This window comes from Erithacus rubecula (genome assembly GCF_903797595.1).
Source record: "Erithacus rubecula genome assembly, chromosome: 3".
NCBI classification, from domain to species: domain Eukaryota; kingdom Metazoa; phylum Chordata; class Aves; order Passeriformes; family Muscicapidae; genus Erithacus; species Erithacus rubecula.
In genome coordinates, this window is record NC_136689.1 from 18477386 (window position 1) to 18499014 (window position 21629).

Genomic DNA, 21629 nt, shown 5'->3' on the forward strand with positions numbered 1-21629 from the left:
AGAACTCAATCCCTTCTGTTGTTTTTGCCAGTCAGAATCAGACATCTTCACTTCCATGAGTGACTGGGACTGATAAAGGAGAAACACTCTTTTGGGTAGGAACTCCGGGTCAGAATACAAAATCCAGCAAAAGATGTTTTTTATCAGTAGGAAATCCACAAATGTTGTTTCAATAGGGGCAAGATGCTTTTTCAGGTATAAACTACTGCTGCTGCTAAACTGTACATTTCAAACAACATCTAGAACAAGTAAAGAAATGAGAGAAGAAAAGAAAGGAGGGTGACTTCAGTTGGCAACAGCTCTATTTTAGTTTAAAGCAATACACAGCAGGAGATATCAGTGACATTCACAGGAATAAATGAATTACTTCAATACAGAAAAAAAATATTTACACTAAAATAGTCACAATTTTCTATGCTTGCAAGTGGTATGTTAGGTGAGGTGAAGAAAATAAGATACAGTGAGTTTGGTTTGATTTAGCATGCTCAGCATGCTGGTTTTTGCTCAGAACTGAATCTTCTTCTGTCACACAGCAGCAATCATTCATTCTGTTCTAAGACTTTATATGAAAAATTATGGTTTTTCCTCACATTTTTGCTGGTGCAAAGCAATAAAACTTTACTGCACTCAGCTCAAGCTTGACTATGATTTAATCTATTATTTTATTGCTGGATTTATTTGTGATATTTGAAGTTTGTGAAAGACTATTGTTTTGATGTAGTATCTATATACAGAGACAACAAATTTGAAAGTAATTCACATGATCTAAAGATATTTTGCAAAGTTTTTCACCTTCTGCTCATGCCAATGCAAGCCATATATCAGAGACCTCTCCAATTCAATTTGTCTGTATTTTTCTTGTTGATGTTTTATCCTGCACTGGTGTGACTGCAGTCACAAGGAAGATCTGTGATAAAGAGACCAAAGCTACACATAAAGAGGGAGAATCTCTTCTGTATGAAGCTACACACAGCCAAAAAACATTGGAAATCACTTGAAAAATTATCATGCAATAGTTGTGCAATGCAAAATTGTATATTAATGCATTAGTTGTATATTATTGTATTATTAAACCTTTTCCAGTGCTCTGTGGCCAAACCTCCATAAGCAAGTACTAAGGCAAAACAGGAATGCATTTATGGATCCCTTAGTGGTGCATACTGGGGAACCAGCATCCATACAAGATTCATTTCAGAAATCAGCTTCTTTCTCAGTAATGCAAAAAATGAACAGGCAACAAGAACCTCTGATGCCCACTTTCATTATCTGTATGGCCACAGGGCTTTGGGGATTAATAGATCAACTGGTCACATCATCACCATGAGGCTGAGTTTATTTTAACAATATTAATACTAATCTACTTAATAGAAGTGAAAGATTATGGAGCATATTTTTCTTTTACAAGAGTATATAAAGAAATGTAGTACATTTGTGTTATTTTACTCCTTGCCAAACTAGACATATTCATGAAGATGTATTTTCACACTCACTGCTTTTACAAGGACTTACAGTGTTTGCAGCAGCAAATTCCACCTGACATGTTGCATTTCCTAAGCTCTATTTATCATAAGTAAAAGGCACTTCTAAATGTCCTGAGCACAATAAACAAAGGTAGGAGATTACACAACAAGCAAAAACCCAAAACAACCCTGACCCTCAAAACAGAAGAGTCATAAGAAATATAGGAGGAAAAAAAGGAAAGCTAGGCTTGAAATCAATATATTATAAAATCCCAGAAATCCGAGAAACAAACTCTCTAGAAAGAGTAATTCCGAGAGCCCCTAAGTTATTCCAGGCAGAAGGCTTTAATGTTTAGTTTTGTGGCCCTCAAGAAGAAATATGGCTTAGCCATGGATGCTCCTATCTTCAGTGGAGACCTCTGAAACTCTCATTTGCCACAAGGCCAGGAAGACAATTTGTTGCAATGCATTACCAGAATCCTGTATTTTGGGGCTGCCCCTTACAGATGGTTTAGATGGCTGACAGCAGATTTCTTTACCTGCCCAAGGCCATCTGCTTTGGGATTTTCTCTCAGACTAACATTTGCACCCATCTGTAAAAGATGGCACCTCACTCTTTTTATGCCACTAATTTTTCCCTCTTCAGAGCTTTCTCTCTCTCTCTTTTGCTATTTGATATAATGGGAATGAAGATGTAATAAGTCTCTAATAGAATATGAGCCTCCTTTGCCTTTGAGCTCTAGAGTACCAATTGCAAATAAAGCAAATGGGACTTACCTCCATCCTCTGGAGGCTTTTTTGGATTTGCAATATTATAATCTCTATTTGGCACACCACACTAATCCTTCTAAAGTAGGAGAACAGAAGTACTTTCAAGACAGTTTTTAACTTAAAACAGTACTGTTTTAAGAGTGTTATATATTAGTTTTATATAATTTACAGTCAGCTATTGAGGCTCCTATCTGGCTTGCAGCAGAAATTGTTGATGTCCTTTGCTTTTCTTTTGGCAATATCCATCTTGGTGGGTTTGTGCCACCACAACACTGCTCCACAGTGGTCCACACCTGTGGACAATATTCCTATCCCCCAGCAAGCCAATGGGAGGTCTTGGAGGTTTTATCATCTTCCCAAGGCTCTTTTTTCTCCTCCTTTCTGAAGGCCCAGCATATGAAATAGTTATAACCACTGCTTCTGCTAGTCTCTGCAGTTTAATTCAAGACCAGTTCAAGAGAATATCTTTAATTTTAAAAAGCACAAGAATGTCTATACCATTTTGTATGAGCCCTTTCCTGAATCACAGTGCCAAACAAATGCAGGAGACAAAACAGAGATGTGAAGAGAGACCCCTGGGCTCCCTGGTGGCTACACTTCTCCATTTTTGGTCCAGAGAGGCTGCACCCTAAAAAAGAACCTCACCATAATCATCTTTCCTATGCATGGGAGGAGGTCCCCCCTGACTACTAGAAAGGTGTGACAAATCAATCTACAATGCAATTGCACGAAGAGCTTTAGAATATCTGCACTTCATGCTCCCACTCAAGCTGATGTTTAACCTCTGGACCAGGGCTGATGGCTGATCCAGCATGGTGAATCTGTGAAGTTACACAACAATTCCAGTAACTCCAATGGGAAAAAATTAATCAAAAGTGTCATTACCGTAAAGGAAAAGGAAATCCAGTGGAACTAAGCTGTGCCCCACACAAGTTTGATTTTATAATTTTTTACCTTATGATTGTATGGTTTAATAACTCAATAAATACTATTTTTTTTAAACAGTTTTCAGAAATTTCTGCCTACCGCCTTTCCTTTTTTCCTTGGCTGTTTTGGTTTTTTTTTTTTTTTTAATTTATTTTTGTTTTGGTCTGGTTTTGTTGTTGCTTTTGGGTTTTTGTTTTGGTTTTGTTTTTTTTTTTTTTGCAAGGAGGAATAGAGGTGAGAGAGGGAATAAGGGTTTGGGTCTATAAAGCTGGAGAGAAAGTAAACTCATCATTATAAAGAAGAACAGCAAATACTATTAAGTGAAAACATGTCCATCACTGTCAGTCTTCATATTAAAGGAGTCTGCATTTCACAGTAAGCCTACAAAACACTTTAGAGAAAACAGTATCTAAAGGAGGGATGTTGTCATCCTGCAGCATCACTAAATGTAAGTGGCAGGTCATCCTAATTCTCTGGATTCTCTTTAGCAAGCATTGCAATGTACACAGAGCAAGGATTTAAAATAATCAATAAGCTCTCCAGCACTGCTGATAAGCTGCCAAGCTACAGAAGACTGCAACATATGGATTCTTCCTCCATGGATTTCTGTTGTACTCTACCTCCTCTCTAAGGCCAGGCATCAAGGGGTGTTTTGTGAGATGCCTGTGTGCTGTAGTGGGGATTTTCAATGGAATCCAATAATGTGTAAAACCACAACTCCGTTATCTTATTGTGCTGAAAAGACCTTGGAAAAAGGAGGTTTGCAGCAGAACACAAAACCTGAATTCAATAAACTTTTCAGGTTAAGGCACTGCAAAGCCATTAATCTGTCAGGAAAGACATTCCTGGAAAATACCATTCCATGTATATTCAATTGCAAGCATGCATTATTTTCCCTCTAAGTTTTGCTATATGTAAGTATTAGAGAGGGACATCTGACCATTTTGCCTCTTAAGATCTTGGAACCCAACTGAATGGAAACACAGCATAGGAATCTACAGGTAAGCCATGGAAAGATCAGCTGCTGATACTTCCCTGTGCCTGAGACAGCTTGCACTTTACCTGCTGAAATAACTAGAAGCAAGATTGATCTGTGTTGTAGCCCAAAGGAATTGCTACAAGTATGGGCAGATGGGGATTACACCAGGCAAAAAGGAAGTTAAAAATTCAACAAGAAACTCAAAACTACAATTTACCAAGCAGTGACTTTCATGTTAGTACAAGAGGAAATGTAATTAGCACTGTGCAAACTGGGAACCTTAAAAACAACAAGCACAAAACACACCTCTCTGAAAGCACCATTTTTTGCTCATGCTGTAGAAATTCCATTGTCTCTACAGATGGATTTTATATTGAACTGGGTTTTTTTTTTTTATTGTGTAAATAACAACCTAAAATCTGAAAGCTGTTTTTTGTTTTTTGTTTTTTTACTCTGAGAGTGAGCTTCTTGGAACTGAAAAAAAAAATACCCAACACTGTTTTTTTGGAAGCAGATTATAATGACTGGAAGATGTTAAGTGTAATTTATTCCAAGCTGTATTTTATTGAAAAACAGGATGTAGATTTTATTAATAACAAAACCTCAAACTCAATACTTAAAAAACCACCACAATACCAACAACAATAAAAGAACCAAAGAAGACAGGACAGAGAGCTCTCTGGCAGCTAAACAAGAAATTAGAGGTTGAATGACACAATAAAATAGAGGGAGAATGTCTCAAGACTTCACACAGATGGACTTGATCCATATTATTCTTTGGAAGACCAAAAATCAAATAGCATGCAAGTTTTTTTTCAATGACAAACCTGAGTTTTCTTCCAATTTCTCATTTCTCTAGGGTCTTTTCCCTATTATGCCTGGATATCACTCTACAGAAAGACCAGGCAAACTCTTGCAAAATGAGGTGTTTACATCAACTTCAGAAAATAATTCAATTTTATTGTATTTTAATACCATTTCCTTTTCCAGCATTCCAGCAAGAACTGCTAAAACATGGGACTTCCCTTAACTGTTTTCCAGCAAAAAAGCAAATATCCTCAAGAGACTATCTTCAAAAGTCATAAAGGACAGGCTCCAGCCTCAGGACAAGAGAAAACTCCAGCTTCCATGTGCTGATGGGTTCACAAATAGAAAGACCAGAGGTACTCTTACCCATAAGTATTTGAATTCCCTGAAGGAAATGTCCTAATAGTTTACTTACCCCCAATCAAAGACAGTAAAATGAATTAAATTAAATGAATATCTACCTCAATCTGTGTAGCATTGTCATGTCCCTCTTCCAGCAGCAGGTCTGTGAAACCCCCTGGCTCCAAGGAATCCTGCCCCATGCTGGCTCTGTTGGTATCCACTGGTTTGAGGGACTCTGTGTGCCTTCTCCACCTGTGGCTGCTTAGGTATGAATCCACCTCCACATTCTCCTCCACTCCAGGGAAGCTCTGAACAACTTCATAAAACACACCTGGCATGAAAAAAAAGGCAAAACAAAGCCATGTAGTAAGTGAACAGAACACTTTTTATATATACTTTTTATACACTTTTATATATATATAAATTATATATATATATTTATACACTTTTTATATATACTTTATATACACTTTTTATAATTAACACTTGTTAATTATAATTGGAAAAAAAATTATAAAGGTTTTGTACAACTCCAGAAAATAGCCATTTGTATCCCTCATAAAGTTTTTTATGACAACATAAGTGATTAAAGGAACTATTAAAGTTCTACAGAATTCAAGAATTTAAACTAAGTTTTGTGAACTCCTCTAAACATCCTAACTATTTTATTTTTCTGCTTGTTTTCTGTCTGGGAAAAGTTCTTCCTGTAATATTTGAAACTTTATTACATGTTTACCCATATCTGACAGTTTTCAAAATAGAATAAGTCTAACAAAATATTTTAATCACCTAAGAAAACAAACGTAGAAGAGACAGAGAAACTCTTGTAGAGGCTTAGGTTTTCCTCCTGATTTTATGTTGAAAGAGCTTGGAAGCCATGGTGAAAGGCAAATAAACATTGTGAAAGATGTGAAATTCTCATAAACAGCTGTTCCAGTGCATAAATAAAGCTGTCCTGCTGTATAAGTGATAAACATGAATGATGTGTGAAGTCTGCAGACACCCACTATATCTTCTGCAAGGGGTGAGCAGTTGGGTGGTGTGTTTAACATATTACCTTTGGCATTTTCATGCTCATTTGCAATTTTTTCATGCTATTAAAACTATCAGCAAAACAAACCTATAAACTATCATCAGACAAAACCATTAATTTTTCAGAAGTTTTCATTTTGCCCAATCCAAAACCCCATCAAAGTATTTTTCTGTTAATTTATTTTTGTTAACAGCATCAAGAGAAAGTGAAGTAATTTTGTATATTTTACACTAAATACCAGATATGCTTTTCATACTGTGTTTGTGTCTAAAGGAGAAGTAGGGTGTTCTGTGCTTTTGATGTGCCAGGAAGAAGGTGATTGAGTTCAAAAAACAGAAAAAAAAGACCTCTCAAAAGGAGTGGCAAAGTAAAGGAAAAAGCTGAAAGGATAGACTGGTAAACAATTATGTGCAGAAATACTACCATTGCTTTTTTTAAACAGAATCTTCTGAACAAAAGATGGTGTCACTTTCAAGGTCCTTAATATGCATCATGCATGTTGTCAAAGCACAGAAGAGATGGGAAAATAGAAAAGTAGCTATCAAAGGTTTAAATAAGTGAGATTTTCCTGCATCACAGCAGGAACAGATATAGGAGCCATGGGTATAGAAAAATCTGTCAGACATTGTTCTTGGCAGAAAAGAAAGTGTTACAATACAGAAGCAATATCTAATACACTTTAGGCTCTATGTGGTTTCATTTTTCTATCAAATTCCCCCAAATCTACTAAACTTATTTCCTAAGTTATTTGATCAGTCTCAACCAAGCTGAAATTGCATGAGATGAAGGTGTTTGGTCAGCTAGAGAAATCAGAATTTAATTGACATGCAAAACATGCTATCTCAGGCCATATCTTTCCTCAGACCCCAAGAACTCAGATTTCTTTTCTTTTAATAGGTGGCTTTTTGAAGCCTGTTTCCTTGCATTTCTTAAAAGCCTTAGAACATTGTCTTCAACAAACTGCTGCTGTGCTCCCTGTTTTATCAGCCAGCCAGCAGCCTGCTGCAGAGGGACAGCTCAGCAGGTGAACCAACTTATTCCCACATTCCTTATCAGAATCCTTTCAGAGCAGCCCTCCCTGCTCCAGCTTGCTGCTGTGGGGATCAGGGGGTGTCAGACAAGGCAAAGTGCCCAGCCATGGGCAGAGAGGGCTCCTGCAGTGCCTGGGGCTGGCTCCTTGAGGCTGTGCTTGCCCTGTGGCACTGGGACACCTGGGCTCCTGTGCAAGCCTTGGGCAGCATCACTCCCTGCAGACAGTGCAGGGAGTGTCTGTTTGCTGCAGGTACAGCACTTCAGGTGCCTGCACACCTCTGCATGAGCCCTTACCCTCCCCTGAAGCACCTCTCCTGCCTGTTCTTGGTGCCTCAAAACCCACACCCAGAGAGAGGCAAAAAAAGCATTTCACCCCCATTTTGCAGTCCCACTCCAGCCTACTCTTTTCATGGATATCAGACATGCTTGGCATGCTGAGGCAATCACCTAAATTAGCAAACAGAACATGCAAAAGTCAGGGGAGGGTTTTAAATCCCATTCACCTCAAGTTGAGACCCATTTGTAAAGAAAACCAATTACACCTTGTTCTCCCACATGCTGAATAGAAATGAATGTAGCTTCTAAACTTTAAAGGTGTTTGTAACATAAACTAGTTTTAAAGTTATAATAATATAATGATGGTGAGAATGAAAGAAGTGTGTGGGGTATTTCCACTGGCTTGGAAATTCTACACAATTTTCTCCATATTTTCCTTTACATTATAATTGCATCATGGCATCTGCAAAAGTTTGCTTGGGCTGTTCCCCATTACAGAGATTTTCAATGTCATTAGTGCACAATTTTTTTATCCCTTTTTCAAATTTTTAATTATATGATTTTTCTCTTAGAAACATAGAAAGTGTTCAAAAAAAGACTGTTTCTGCAATTACACTGATAAACCTTTTTTACAGGTAAAAGCTGTAATGACATAAGAAAGTTTAGAATCATATAACTGTATTCAGAATGCACGATATCCTTCTAAATGGAATAGTAGCAAGAGTTAAATGCAGGAAGTTAAATGCTATTTAGTTTAAAACTTATCTTTGGAGGTTTTTTCACCATGAAATCTGTAAAATACTATGATCAATAGACTAGTTAACTGTCCTGGACTGGCAGCGAGAGGTTACTGAGCTAAAATGTGAGATAAAATCTGGATGTGATTTCAAGAAATAAAGAAAGAAATGTACTGTGAGATTCCTCCTTCATTAAACCTTTTCCTTAAACTACAGGGGATAGAGAGGTAGGGGTGACTAGCTTGGCTGGGCCAGCTCTGCTCCAGAATCTTCTCTTTTTTTATCCCAGCAGATCTCTAATGCTGATAAAATGACAAAAATTTTTGAAATGAGCTGAACAGAATGTTTTACTTTTATTTAAATAAAACTTATATAAATTTTCTGATAATGGATAGATAAATTATTTTAAAGTTATAAAAGGAGGCATCCCATAAGAAAAAACATTCAGAGGCCTAAAATTCCAACACCATACAAGTTAGAACTGTTTGATGTTTCTGGTTGAAATCTCTGTGTAGCTAAAAAAAAAAAAAAATCACATAAAAGGCATTTTAGATGAAATGTACTGAAGTATTATAGTCTTATCTTTTACATCTTGAAGCTCTTGCTTTAATTAACACTGAAGGAGATTATGTCATTCAAATCAATTGAAAAGAAGCCAAATGCTGTAATGTCTGATTTATAATAAAATCACAATATTGGCAAGCACAGATGAGCAGCAACTTGTTTGACTTGTATGAACAGAGATGCAAAACTACATCTTTAACAGATTTAAGCCTTTAAATCTGTTAAAGAGGGAACTACAGTTTTCAACTGGTACTTTCATGGTGTAAACCATCATTTTTATACACAGTACTATCACTGGCATGCCACTATCTCTGTGGGAAGGTCTGTATGGCTGATCCTGTACTACAGTATTTTTGAGAAGTGAAAACAGAGTAAGGTCTTTCTAATTAATATGTAATAAAGATGGTGTTTTGGCCTGAACCTTCAGCTCTTGCACTTGAAGAATTCATAAAATTAGTGATAAAAATTCTTATGTCTGCAGCTCCTTTCCTCCTTGGGTTATACTAAAATTTAAGATTTCAGCTCTGTGTTGAATAAAGTTAGAGAGGCAGACAGGTGGGGATAAGGGAAACAAATCTATAAAAAGCTTACACTGATGGCAGATTATTTGGTGACTGTAGGGCAGATCAAAAACTCTTGCCACAGTTGGCCAATTCAGCCCTTCATAGCTGATGTGATTGATCAGAATTTCCATCAAATGCTTTAAAGGAACAGGAGCATCATCCACACAAACTGGAAACACTTGCACAGCATATTTAGAGAAGACACTGAGGAATGGGAACAGGTGAAAATTACAGACAGAATCACTTTCACTGATATCTAAAACAAATTTCTTTTTGTTCAGGTTTACATGCTTACATAAATAAGAGAGCTTTTGGCATCTATTGCTTCAATCACCATGTACCCAGGTAACAGCTTTTTTACCACCTGAGCTTTTATTTTAACAAGTACTAAATAAGTTTTTAAATGTGTTAAACTAAACTGATGGAAGACACACATCTGAAACCTCTGTCTTGCACATCTGGAGGTATCTGACTTTTGATGTGGCTCTGCTGGTCTGAGATTTGGGCAGGAAGATGTGTCCTGCACTATGAAATACATTGAACTGCTTCACACTTATTCCATTAACATAAATCAATGCTGTTTGTCCACTTCAATACTGTGAAATATAAAAGTGACTCTAACAGATTCAGAAATGCTGGGCTAGACCAGAAAGATTTGCTCAAAGGGAAAGAAGACACCTCAGTGTGGTGGAGACATGGATTCTCTGCTTTTCCAAGAGTGCCCTAAAGAAAAAGGGAGAAATTCTAAACAAATAGGCCCAAAATGCAACAGCCCAACTTGACCAGTAAGGCAGCTCTGATTTTGTAGGGAAATACATAAAGCTTTAGATCTACATAAAGCTTTATTTATATGAGAGAAACAACAAAAAAGAAACTTTATATTTTTATGTGTGGCAACATAACCAAGGACTAAGAAAGCTGATTTTGAGGGGAAAAAAATGGCAAATACATAAATTTTCTTCCATTCATTCAACTAGTTTTGGGTTTCCCCCCTGCCCTTTTCCATGAGGTCAAAATTTTGTGGAGTGTTTCACAGCAGAATTTCAGAATTACATTTCTGAAACGTGTTATTTACATTTCACGATTGCACACATTTAAGCCAACTCTGCAATTTGACTAATTTCATAAATGCATCATAATCAGCAAGATTTTTTTTTAAAGACTAGAAGTACTCATACATTGAAACCTTTATTCAGCAGATTGCTTGTGAGATACATGATCAACTTTCTAAATTATTCTACAGCTCAAATGCCATCAAAATCAAGTATCAAACATACAATTTTTTTCATCAAGGGACAGAAAATGCCTTCATACCACTTTAGGTTAAGTAACTTTCTGTAGCCTGTCTTATGAGTCTTCTGTCATGATCCTTTGAATAAAGGTGAGAAACCAACAGATGTTGATGAAAGATATGAATACGACTCCCATGAAGTTATAGACTCTTTCCAAACATGAACATGCCTTTAAAGGCTTCTCCAGGTACAGGGCTTATATATTAAATTATGAATTTCCCAGCAGAAATCAGTCATATGTTTAAAAAAAAAGGGAAAATTTCTAGTTTAAATTAACTTTGCCAATGAACATCTCAACAAAATAGAGACTTTTTTCTTCATCTGTACTTGATACATAGACCTAGGACCAATTCCATCTTTCTGACCTTAATTTAAGAAAGACAGATAAGCTTGATGTTCAATATGTCCTTGATAATGATACAATAAATTTCTTAAAAAATTAAAAAATAACATGATTTGTAGAAACTATCCCACACTGATAATTAGCACACAAACAGCTGTGTCAGCTTGGGTCATGATTTGCGTCAACCAAAAAAAGACCAGATCCTCATAGTTATTTTTTAAAGCTTGTCAGAAACTGCTAACAGAATTGCAATAATATGTGGGAAAATAATGTTTAGCATGATCTTGTTTTTCCCAACTAGGGATGAGAATTTATGAAGCCTGCAAAGGGAATCAGAGGTCAACGATGATAAAACTCAGAATGATGGAAGATAATGATCACTGTACTGCTGTTGAATTGTTTGCTCAGAACCAAAAAAATAATGTCTAAAATAATAACACTACCTCGAGGTATGATTTCCTTGCAATTATATAATAAGTAGAGACTAAGACTCATGTCCAATACAGAATCAGTATCAATAAAAGTAGTATTATCACAGAGAAACATAACATAACAGGTAATTTCCTTCCACATCCATTTTATCAACAGTATGAACTCAGATGTTCCCCTTCACAACTGCTTTCTATTCAACAGCTATTTTTCACCACTACAAGTGGTCTCAAAGAGCATATTACCACACTTCTAAAACTTTGGCACAACTATAACTGCTGCAGGCTGGGTTTTTATAATGTTTTGGGGTGTTTTTGTTTGTTCATTTCAACTACCTTATTTCCTTTCACTTTGTAATTATTTATATAATCATAAAGGTAAATTAAAATGGTATAAGTAAAGTCAAGATCTGAGTCCACTGGCAACAATACTGTTATTTTGATTAGCCTACATCAACACTGAGGAAATATTGTTAAATTCCAGCTTCACTCATTCTCCAGCTACATAAACACAATAATCTGCACATTGAATTTACAGACAATCTGATTATGGCTTTATAATTTCTTATAGATTTGTTTTGCTATTCTTTCTGTCAGTTTCACCTGGGGACCAAGTTCTAAATTTATTGCTAACTGGATACAAACAGAACTGAAGAAATAAAACTTATGTTTCAAAGAAGACTTTCATCTTGAAGATGCTGAATAATGAGAGAAGGGAGAAAATTTTGGTCAGTACACAGCGATATCAGTAATCACCAAAAACCTAGCCAGTATCAAGATTTTGAAGCTATTTTAGTAAAAAGAAGAATTAAAATGGGGAAAAAGGTGTTCTAATTGGATGTGGTTAACTTTTACACACATATTCTAGAAGGATTTCTAAACTGAGTTTAGAATAAGAGTCAAGAGAAGGCTGATTGCAACAGAAGTGAAAGGCATAAAACATTTTACACCTTCTAGATGCTTACAAGTCTTATGCACATCTGTATCCCACACTTGCAGACCTTTTTTGTATTATTTTTGGAATGATAAAAACACAATTATGATTAAGCTAACAATGCAGAGTGTAATCCTTTATCTCAGCCCTCCACTTTCTGCGACAGGAAGACAAAATCACCTTGAAAAGAAAGATAATGAAGTTGGAATTGATTCTGGTTTAGCCTTTCCTTATAAAATAAAAGAAAAAAAAGAAGAAAGGAAGCTCTAATAGACTTAGATGCCCAGCTACAACAATTTCAATTTGAGTACTATTCACTTAATCTTTGCACACTATACTAATATGTTCAATATCCACATCTCCAGTAGCACTTGCAATAATTATTAGTAATGCAGACACCCAGCTGTACACAGATGAATATTTAGCACACACTAAGGTTCCAAAAGGAAGTATATCTGTAATGTTGTTATGTACCCAGCACACAACTCGCACTATTAATAAATTTATGTTCTTATGGATTATCAACTACAGCATAGAAAAGGAACTAGTTAACACATTTTAAATAATTTGATGTTTTCTGATTAACTTTGTAGCAATAATGTCAAAAAGTTGATGCATGTGCAGTTTATATATTTTCCACCCAAACCTCCCTATAACACAAACTCTTGCTAAATGACAGAATTATTTATTTAAAAAGCAGTAAAAAGTAAAGAATTCACAAAAAAAAAAAAAAAAAAAAAAAAAGCCCTGCCAAGAGAAATTGAGATCTCGCTATAATATTCTATTTATATGCAAATTCTTGCTTTTCCAAACTCAATTCAAAGGTTTTCCAGAGAATACTAAGACCAACTGTACCTTACTTAAAGACATTGTAAAGAAGTTTAATTTTTTTCCTGGTCAGTAACTGGATTACAGTATGATTGCTGGTATTGGACAGTAGCATGTCCAATAGAGCTGTCTCCTATGTATCCACCTCTCTTTTCCAGCCTAAAAGCATCTTTCTTTTTCCTGAAGGATCTATCAAACCTAGGCACTAAAATGACCCGATGATACGAGAGAAAACCATGCAAAAAGTGAACTGGGCATTCATAATTTGAGCTGCAGCATATGTTCTGGAACTCATTTTGCATGACTTGTTGAGAAAGAAGACAGTAAATAACTGGGATGTACAAACCTGTGCTAGCTTGGCTAATTATGCCCTTCCCAGCAGAGAGTGCCAAATGCAACTTTGGTAGAAGGGTTATCTTCATTTTTAGCCTGAGGAAAAGCCAAAGGCCAAGGCAGAGGAAGCCAATTGCTCAGGAAATGGATCAGCACAGCCAGCACACACAGTGCTGTGCACAGCAGAGAGCAGGGGCAAAGAGCAGCGAGTGCAGGGACACTCTGGCCAGGACAGCTCTGCACAGGCTGTCACTCGTGTGCTGGAGCAGCACCACAGGGGAATTGGCTGCCTGGGCAGCCCTGCCAGGCTGACTTCAAATCAGGCACAGGGATCAATGCCAGCACTCACCCCAAGAGCAGCCAGGCAGGACTGGGTGGCTCAAAGAGGGAAAACAGGGCTCACAGCAACACAGTGGAGCTGCCCATACATACAGGTACAGGCAGCATCACCTCAGGGGCACAGGTTAAATCTGAGCAACCTGGCACAGTGGGAGCAAAAGCAAGTTGGCATGATGGCATAATGCCTCATCACTGATGGCACAAAGATGAAAGATTTTGTCTCCTCCCTTGTCAGTGGTGCCCAACAGACTGATACCACCCCTGTAAGTTTGTCTGCAAACGAGGGCAAACTCCCAAGCCTCTTACTCTCTCTCCAAACAGACTCATTAATGAGTTTGTGGCAGTGTACCAAAATACAGCCTACATATAGAGTGACACTTCTGAGAACTCAACAAGTCCTGGACACTTCAAAGCAAGTCAGATCATGCCATGTAACCCCAGCATGACTTAAAAATGGCACATTTTTCTCTCTGCAACCTCAATACCCTCTGCCCCCATCACAGGAATGGAAAGGAAGTGGTTTGCAGTATTAGATGTTTCACAGAGCTCAAGATTTGGAAAACTGGAAAATGAACAAGCAATTGCTGTAGCCCAGAAATGTGTAGCAGAGAATGTAATCTGATATTATAAAAGCTGAAGGAAAAAACAGCATGATTTTTCTTCCAGTAGAGTGGCAAAAGAGAATTTTTTGAAGATGGGAAAAATAAAATTTACAGCTGCTTATGGAGACATAACTTGGATTTCTTTACAGCTCAAGATCACATATTACTTTCCATCAGAGCTGTAAATTTAAACCCTTTCACTTTAATTATGGATCAAACAAGGAAACTAAATATCTTCTTTCATTTTCTGCACACAAAGACTTCCTAGACCAACAATGATCCGGGATTAAGAAAGATTAATCCAGCTGCAAGTAAACAGATTGATCATTTGTGGAGTTAATGAATTCATTTAATAAACAGTAAAGGCTTAGTGCCAGAACTCACTACACTGTGGTGACAAGATGGTTTTCTTGAAATGCCCTGCAATAAATAAAAGAAGTAAAATGTCATGTTCAAATACATAGTTGCTTCAAGGGTCAGGAGAAGCCAAGGTGGTCTCACTAGGTTTATATGGTAGGGTTACATGTTTAGGTTAGCAATGACTGAAAAATACATTAAATGCTAATACTTTAGAATACTTAAGATATCTTTACCTGATTTTCATGTCTTATAGACAGACTGAATTATGCTTACAATGTTTTATCTGTGATGCCTATTTTTTTCTTTTTTGGTAGAGATGGGATGATCAAGAAGAAATGAAAATGGTATTTTATTTTAAAAAAAGACATTGAAACTTACTTCAAGCTATTTTTTCTTCATCCTCAACTTAAAAATGCTGTTCAACTTAAATTTCTCTATATATTTACCCAGTTCCCTCACTTCTGTATATTTTGTTCCAAAAGAATAGAACAAAACTTTAAAAAAGAAGACCTATTGCCTTCCGTTTTCACTCACATGCATAAAATAAGTGTTTTAAGGATGTCTGAAGAGATAGTAGGGATTCTAAATAATAAGGGATCCAATCTGGCCCAGTGCAGTACCACAGATATGGTCCTCTATAGGAACAGTCACTAGAGAAGTCAGAACGTTCCATTTTTTAGGAGGCAAAAGAGAAACATAAATAAATATAGTAATATATATAGTCTAGAGATGGATTCTCTAAAATAAACTAAATATATCCCATAAAAGTGCAGTTTACTTTTTTTTTTTAGTATTCTTGCATAATAGCTTAATGAATGCCTCTCTTTTGCAATCTGTAAGATGCAGATAATGAAACTTACTTTTTCTCTTAAACATGGTCTGTGTTACTGATGACAAGCACTAGATAATAGCTATGTACTATTTTATTACTAAAAGATCATTGCTTATTTCTTCCAGTCTCTCTGTTGGCAAAGTATTTTCTATATTGTCTAATGAAGATTAAATTTGTCACTGAAATCACAATGTGTCTAAATGCCTCCAATTTTATTTTTTTTTCCCCTGGAGAAATTCTCACTTTAGCTTCAGCTAAAATCAGCTAAAATCCTAGATTGGGATATCTGCTGGAGAAAAACATCATGTTTCTTGCACACTAATGGGAGGAAATTAGAGAGGAGATTGTTTTTAAGCTCTGCCACAAAATCAGCCTTGCTAGATCTGATGCGAGACAGAAAAAAAAAAAAACAACAACCCAAAACCAAAACAAAACAAAACCAAAACAGAACCAAAAATCATAGATTAAGAAGGAATTGTTGTAGAAATGTGTTTAGAGTCAAAGAACAGCTGTATTAAACCCATCTGAAATCAGAGGCATAAAAATACTAATTAAGCACATTTGAGATATGAATGATAGAAAGACATTCTTTGTTTGGCAGAAAAGAAATAAACCCTTTGAAAACTGGCAGAGATACTGGAGAAACAGAAGATAAACTATTGCATCAATCTTGAAACTAGTCAAAGCAATGAAATTATCCACAAAATGTTTAATTGGGCTGCCCAAGACATGAGTATTGAATGTTGCCTTTGTCTCCTCCCAAAGGCAGATGAGCTAGTGCTGTGCATTGTGCAGCCCTGGGGAGGGAAGGGCAGCAAGGTCATGTTTTCACTGTTTTAACTGATGAACAGGACTGGGAGGGCTCAATTCCCATAAAGGCATTTTAGAATCTACAGATAAAACCTGTTTTTTTTAATATATGTTACATTTGACACTGTTTACATGCACTCCTACCATCCCAAAATAAAATTAGGGAACTGCATTGCTGGCAACCATTTTTAATATACATGTTATATATTTGGACAGTCATATACTGGGAGAAGATTGAATGAATATGTTTTTTCTCTTCTGTATTAAACACATTCCAAGTCAACCACAATATTTCTAGGAAAAAAGCCATTATCAGCTTCGCAGCACTCCTGCTGGGGTATGTTAGCATGCTGTGGACATACATTTTGTCTATGCATGCTTTTTTAAAATGGGAGGAGGAATGGAATGGACACTGCCATTTGCAAAGCACATGGTGTTTGGAAGCTGTGAAGGGATGAACCAGCTAAAATGGCATCAGTCTACACTTTATGGAAGGACAGATTTGCAGCTCACTGCTGTGCCAGTGCTTTTCTAAGTGGAAAATAGGACATTATGTAATGTGTGAAGATCATTACACATTAATCATCACATGAAGAATATGTTATTTTACTATTCAGAGGGTAAAATAATAGACATGGCACATGGAACAAGAGAGTTCAGTATATCCCTTAAAAACACAATTGTGATTAAACGCTTAGGAGGAGCTAATTTTCAAAATGAAGCTGAGCTTGTAAGAACTCAGACTTGGTAGACTCTGATTAGATGCATGAAAACACTGCCTAGTGCCTACAGAGAGCTGGAGGAATGACTCTATGATGAAAAAACCTTCTTCATAATACGGTTTTCTGCTTGGGTAATCACTCCAGTGCAGAACATTTATACTTCTATTCAGCCACTTGCTCAAGCTGTTGCTCAGGTTGTTTATTATCACTGGCTAGAAGGCCAATTCAAACAAGAAAGGAGAAAAATATCTTTAAGCAAGAGAGAAAGTAGAATGTTTTAGAAGTTTTTTTAAGATAAAATGACATTTCAGTGTTTAATTACTAAAGATAAGAATATCCATGTACAGAAAGAGTTAGGAAAATAAGTCAAAATTTGGCCTATTTTGTTAGACAGAGATGTATCTGTAAATATATTTGAAAAAAATCACCTGTGTTTCTCCTCATTCTACTCAGCACAGATTTTATTCCTAAGCAGCACATAATAATGCTGTCTCAACGTGCTATTTCTTTTCTCTTTCCTAAGGAAGAATAGTGCCAACAGCCAGCTATGATTCCCCATGCCCTGCCCTTGAAATTCAATGACAGAAAAGCACTAGCCAGATGGACAAAAAGGCATCTTTTAGAGCAGTCTTATATTTCTTTGTCACAGCATCTTGCTGCCAAGGATTTAACCCACACACTGGCTGACAGCCCATCCAGAGCCAGAGCAGCCACAGTAAGGTTTGCAAACCAGCTCTACACATCTTGCAGCAGGGAACAGATTCAAAACCAGCTCAACTTCATTCAGTGTTGTAAGAGTAAAACATTTGCCTGATTCCTGGAAATTAATGTAACCCTAGAAATCATTTGGTTTTGTTTCCAATTAGCTCAATGCTAATTTAGGGCACAAGCTCTCCCTCTGTACCACATGCATTCACACTGTCAAAGCACTTGCAACTCATGCAAGTCCTAAGCTGGTGAACTTTAATGGGACTTTAACAGCCCCTAAAACTGCCCATCTTCTACAGGCCTGTCAGTTCCACTCCAATGAGGATTTAATCTTAAATTAATCTGTTTTCTCGCTGAATGCTGAGTGCCTTCCTCAACACATCTCATTTACTCAAGCAGGGAAACAGCTCAGACACTAAAGATATATCATTCCATGTCTGAATTATAGAGGATTGGATTACCAGTTCCTGGATATGCAGGTGTCTTGGCCAACTGATTGCTGAGCTTGCACAGACTCACCTCTTCCAAACCCACTTCCATTAACAGGCCTGGTTTGCAGCATTTTCTCTTCAGATAACTGTAAGGGTGAGGATATCTATCAGTGGCACTAATCTGCTATTAGTAGCACTATCTACTAGTGCTAAAGGATGCAGTCAGGCTCAGTCAGCAAGGACTGGCATCCCCACCCTACCAAAAGCTGGCTTGGCCACCTTTCTTACCTGCCTGAGCTGCTCACTTGATTCTGCTTTCCAGTTTTGGAAAGCATATGCTCACTGTGACAGAACTGTCTCTTGAAATTCATAGTAAACTTTTCTTAAAGCAGGGCTACATAAAGTCCTCATAAATTTTATAAAATGTCCATCCTGCCCTCTTCTCCTTTGTTAGTATTAGTCTTCACTATTTTCCAGAAAAACTTCAAAAGCAGGACATCTTCCTGGGAAATGCAAGACCTCCCCCAGCATAAACGTAACCTTGAAATCTCTGCCTCACTTCCCTGAAGAGGGCATAACCACCAGGACATTAAGAAAGCACAAGACACCAGTACTTGGACTCAGAAAACAAGTTGTGAGCTTCTCTCATTGGCAAAGACCAGCCACACTCTCAGAAAGGCATTGCACATGCTGGACCCCAAGGCAAGAGATCTCCTATTGCAAACCTTCAAGAGATCTCCTATTGCGAACCTTAAGAGCAGCTAAATTATGTTAATCCCTAAAAAGAAGCAGTATTTCAGACACATAATGCCCATTGCTTGTTTTAGTTTTTAATTTTCAGGCCTGGATCCAGAATTGAGTGTTTGGGATTGCAAACTAAGTGATAACAGTAAGCAACTCACACAAGGCTTTAATTGCACTTATAAATTACAAAACTACAAATTTGCCATGAAAACACTGAGTTTCTAAGTGCTGAAGTCCTTCATCACATTCGTAACCTTAAACAAATTTGGGAGCAATAATTTGTTAAACACTAACCAGTGTTGACAGCAAATGCCCACTTGCTGCAAAGAGTAAAACCAGTTTTTCAGCCCATGTATCACATGCTTTTCAATCATGTGGAAGTTTCTCATAGTTTGGTGCCTTTGGGCACATTGTTTGGCTCTAAGTGAGCCCACAAACCCACTGACACTTCCATGAACCAGATTTGTTATTTAACTGAACTTTATTGCATAACTCACAGTGGACATTTTCCCTCTTCTCCACTAATGGTAAACCACAACCTCACAACTTCTTGTGCCCCAACTGAATCTGCATTTCTGCCTGGTTATACCAAAAGCAGCAGATTTTCCACACTACATAATGTAGGCATGCCTTCACATGATTTAGCTAAGCTATTTCTAAGCATCTGTCCAGTTTAATCTGTTTGCAAAAAAGTATGAAGCATATATCACTTTTTACCTAGTCCTGGAGGAGAAAAGCAATAAAAGACAGCTCATTCAGCCTCCTCCTCTCATATAAATGCAGTAAGAAGGGAAAAGCAACAACTTACTTTATTACTCCCATCAGTTTTGCTGAAGTAAGGAGACTGAAAGCTGTGGGAGAAAACTTTATGTCATTATACAGCTTCTCCACAGGAAGCACAGGCTCATCAATATATTGTTTTTTACCTTTGCCATTAAATATGAGTGATTTCACATAGAACAGCTCATACAATTTCTTTTAGATCTGTAATGCACTCAACCAGGGGCAAACTGAATCTTGCTTCTTTTTTTAAAATTTTTTCATGGTTTGTTAGTTTGGGTTTTTTCCCTACATGTGCATGTGACCCCACTCCTCCCTGTGTGCCTTCCTCCCTCCTCCCTGCAGGGTACAAAATCCACAGGCTGACATTCCCTCAGATGTCCTTGGACTCCAAATCAAGTCTCTCCCACACCTTGACTGACACGCTTTAACAGAGTGTTCACCCTCCAGTGCCCTGACAGGTCTATCCCACCAGCAACAGGTCTAGAAGGGAATTCCTCCTTTTATAGCTTCACTCAGGTTTTATTCTGCTGCCAGTCCAGTCATTCAGCCCCTTCCAGCCCTATTGTGATCACCTCCTTTTGCACAGCTGCCTGATCTCTCCAGACCAGCCTGGGCTCTCCCAGGAAGAGCACAGACCCCATGGAGCACCACTTTTGTTTACCCAGTTTCAGGGAGGAGGAGCAGAGCAGGGAGGAAAAGGTGATGTTACATCAGAGACTGTCACATAGCCTCAGCCATAGAACTTGGCCCCACTTTGCTGCTACCTCTTCCCCATTTTATTGCCTGAAATCAGATGTTATCCTCTCCAGTGACCTGTCAGAGGAAGATAAAACAGCAGAGGGGAGGGAAAGATTGCACAGTTCTGTAGTCAGATCACTTCTCTGAAAAGCAATGTAAGATAGCCTTTATTTTGCTATCATGTATTTTCTCAGTATCACAGAAGGAATCTTAATCTTATTTCTTGTTTAAAACATTTAAAATTAAGACCTTTCTTATCTGAACTTAATATCAGAAATTTGTTACATTATAAGTGCATAGAAACAATGCTGGGCTTACTTCACACTGTTGAAGGCTGTGGACAAAGAACTTGCATATTTTAATTTACAGAACAGTCTATATGCATACTGTGATCTGTTACTTACTGTTCCATGAATATATGTGACATAAATCTTTAAGAAAATCACTTAGGCAAGGCAGTGACAAAATAGCAAAGTGGTTATGCACACAGGGAAGGAAGGAAATGATTGTGCATGTTGAGTCCAGTGGGATGTCTAGATTCCAGGAAAAAAGCAAAAGGTAATTTACTGATGACATCTAATATACAGCAGCACCATAAAACTACTACTCATGGAGTGGGCTCCTCTCCCTTCTCCTAGAAAACTCAGATATTAGAAAATTCAGTAAAAGAACTCTAATATTATTCTATTGCAAGACACATCATATAGCCAATAAATTGACACCTACATTTGGCATTATAGTTAATAGGAGCACTTGCTGGTACTCTGCAGAGAGCTGATTAGCCACAGCACATAGTTTCCTTTAGTTTTCAGCTATTAAACAACACTTAAAAAGTTAAAGTCATATTAAATATTTATCTGGTATTTATTGTTTTATGTAAGCAATTGCTGCAAATGCCACAGGAATACTAT

The 21629-nt window shown here is 37.2% G+C and overlaps 1 protein-coding gene across 1 annotated transcript in view; it reads right to left on the reverse strand.

The window, feature by feature from the left end:
• PLXDC2 (plexin domain containing 2) overlaps nucleotides 1–21629 on the reverse strand; it is a 239734-nt gene that overhangs the window by 123378 nt on the left and 94727 nt on the right. The window contains exon 2 of the mRNA XM_079302116.1: nucleotides 5406–5617. Within this exon, the coding sequence (XP_079158242.1) occupies nucleotides 5406–5617 (212 nt within the window). The remainder of the gene's footprint in view (nucleotides 1–5405; nucleotides 5618–21629) is intronic.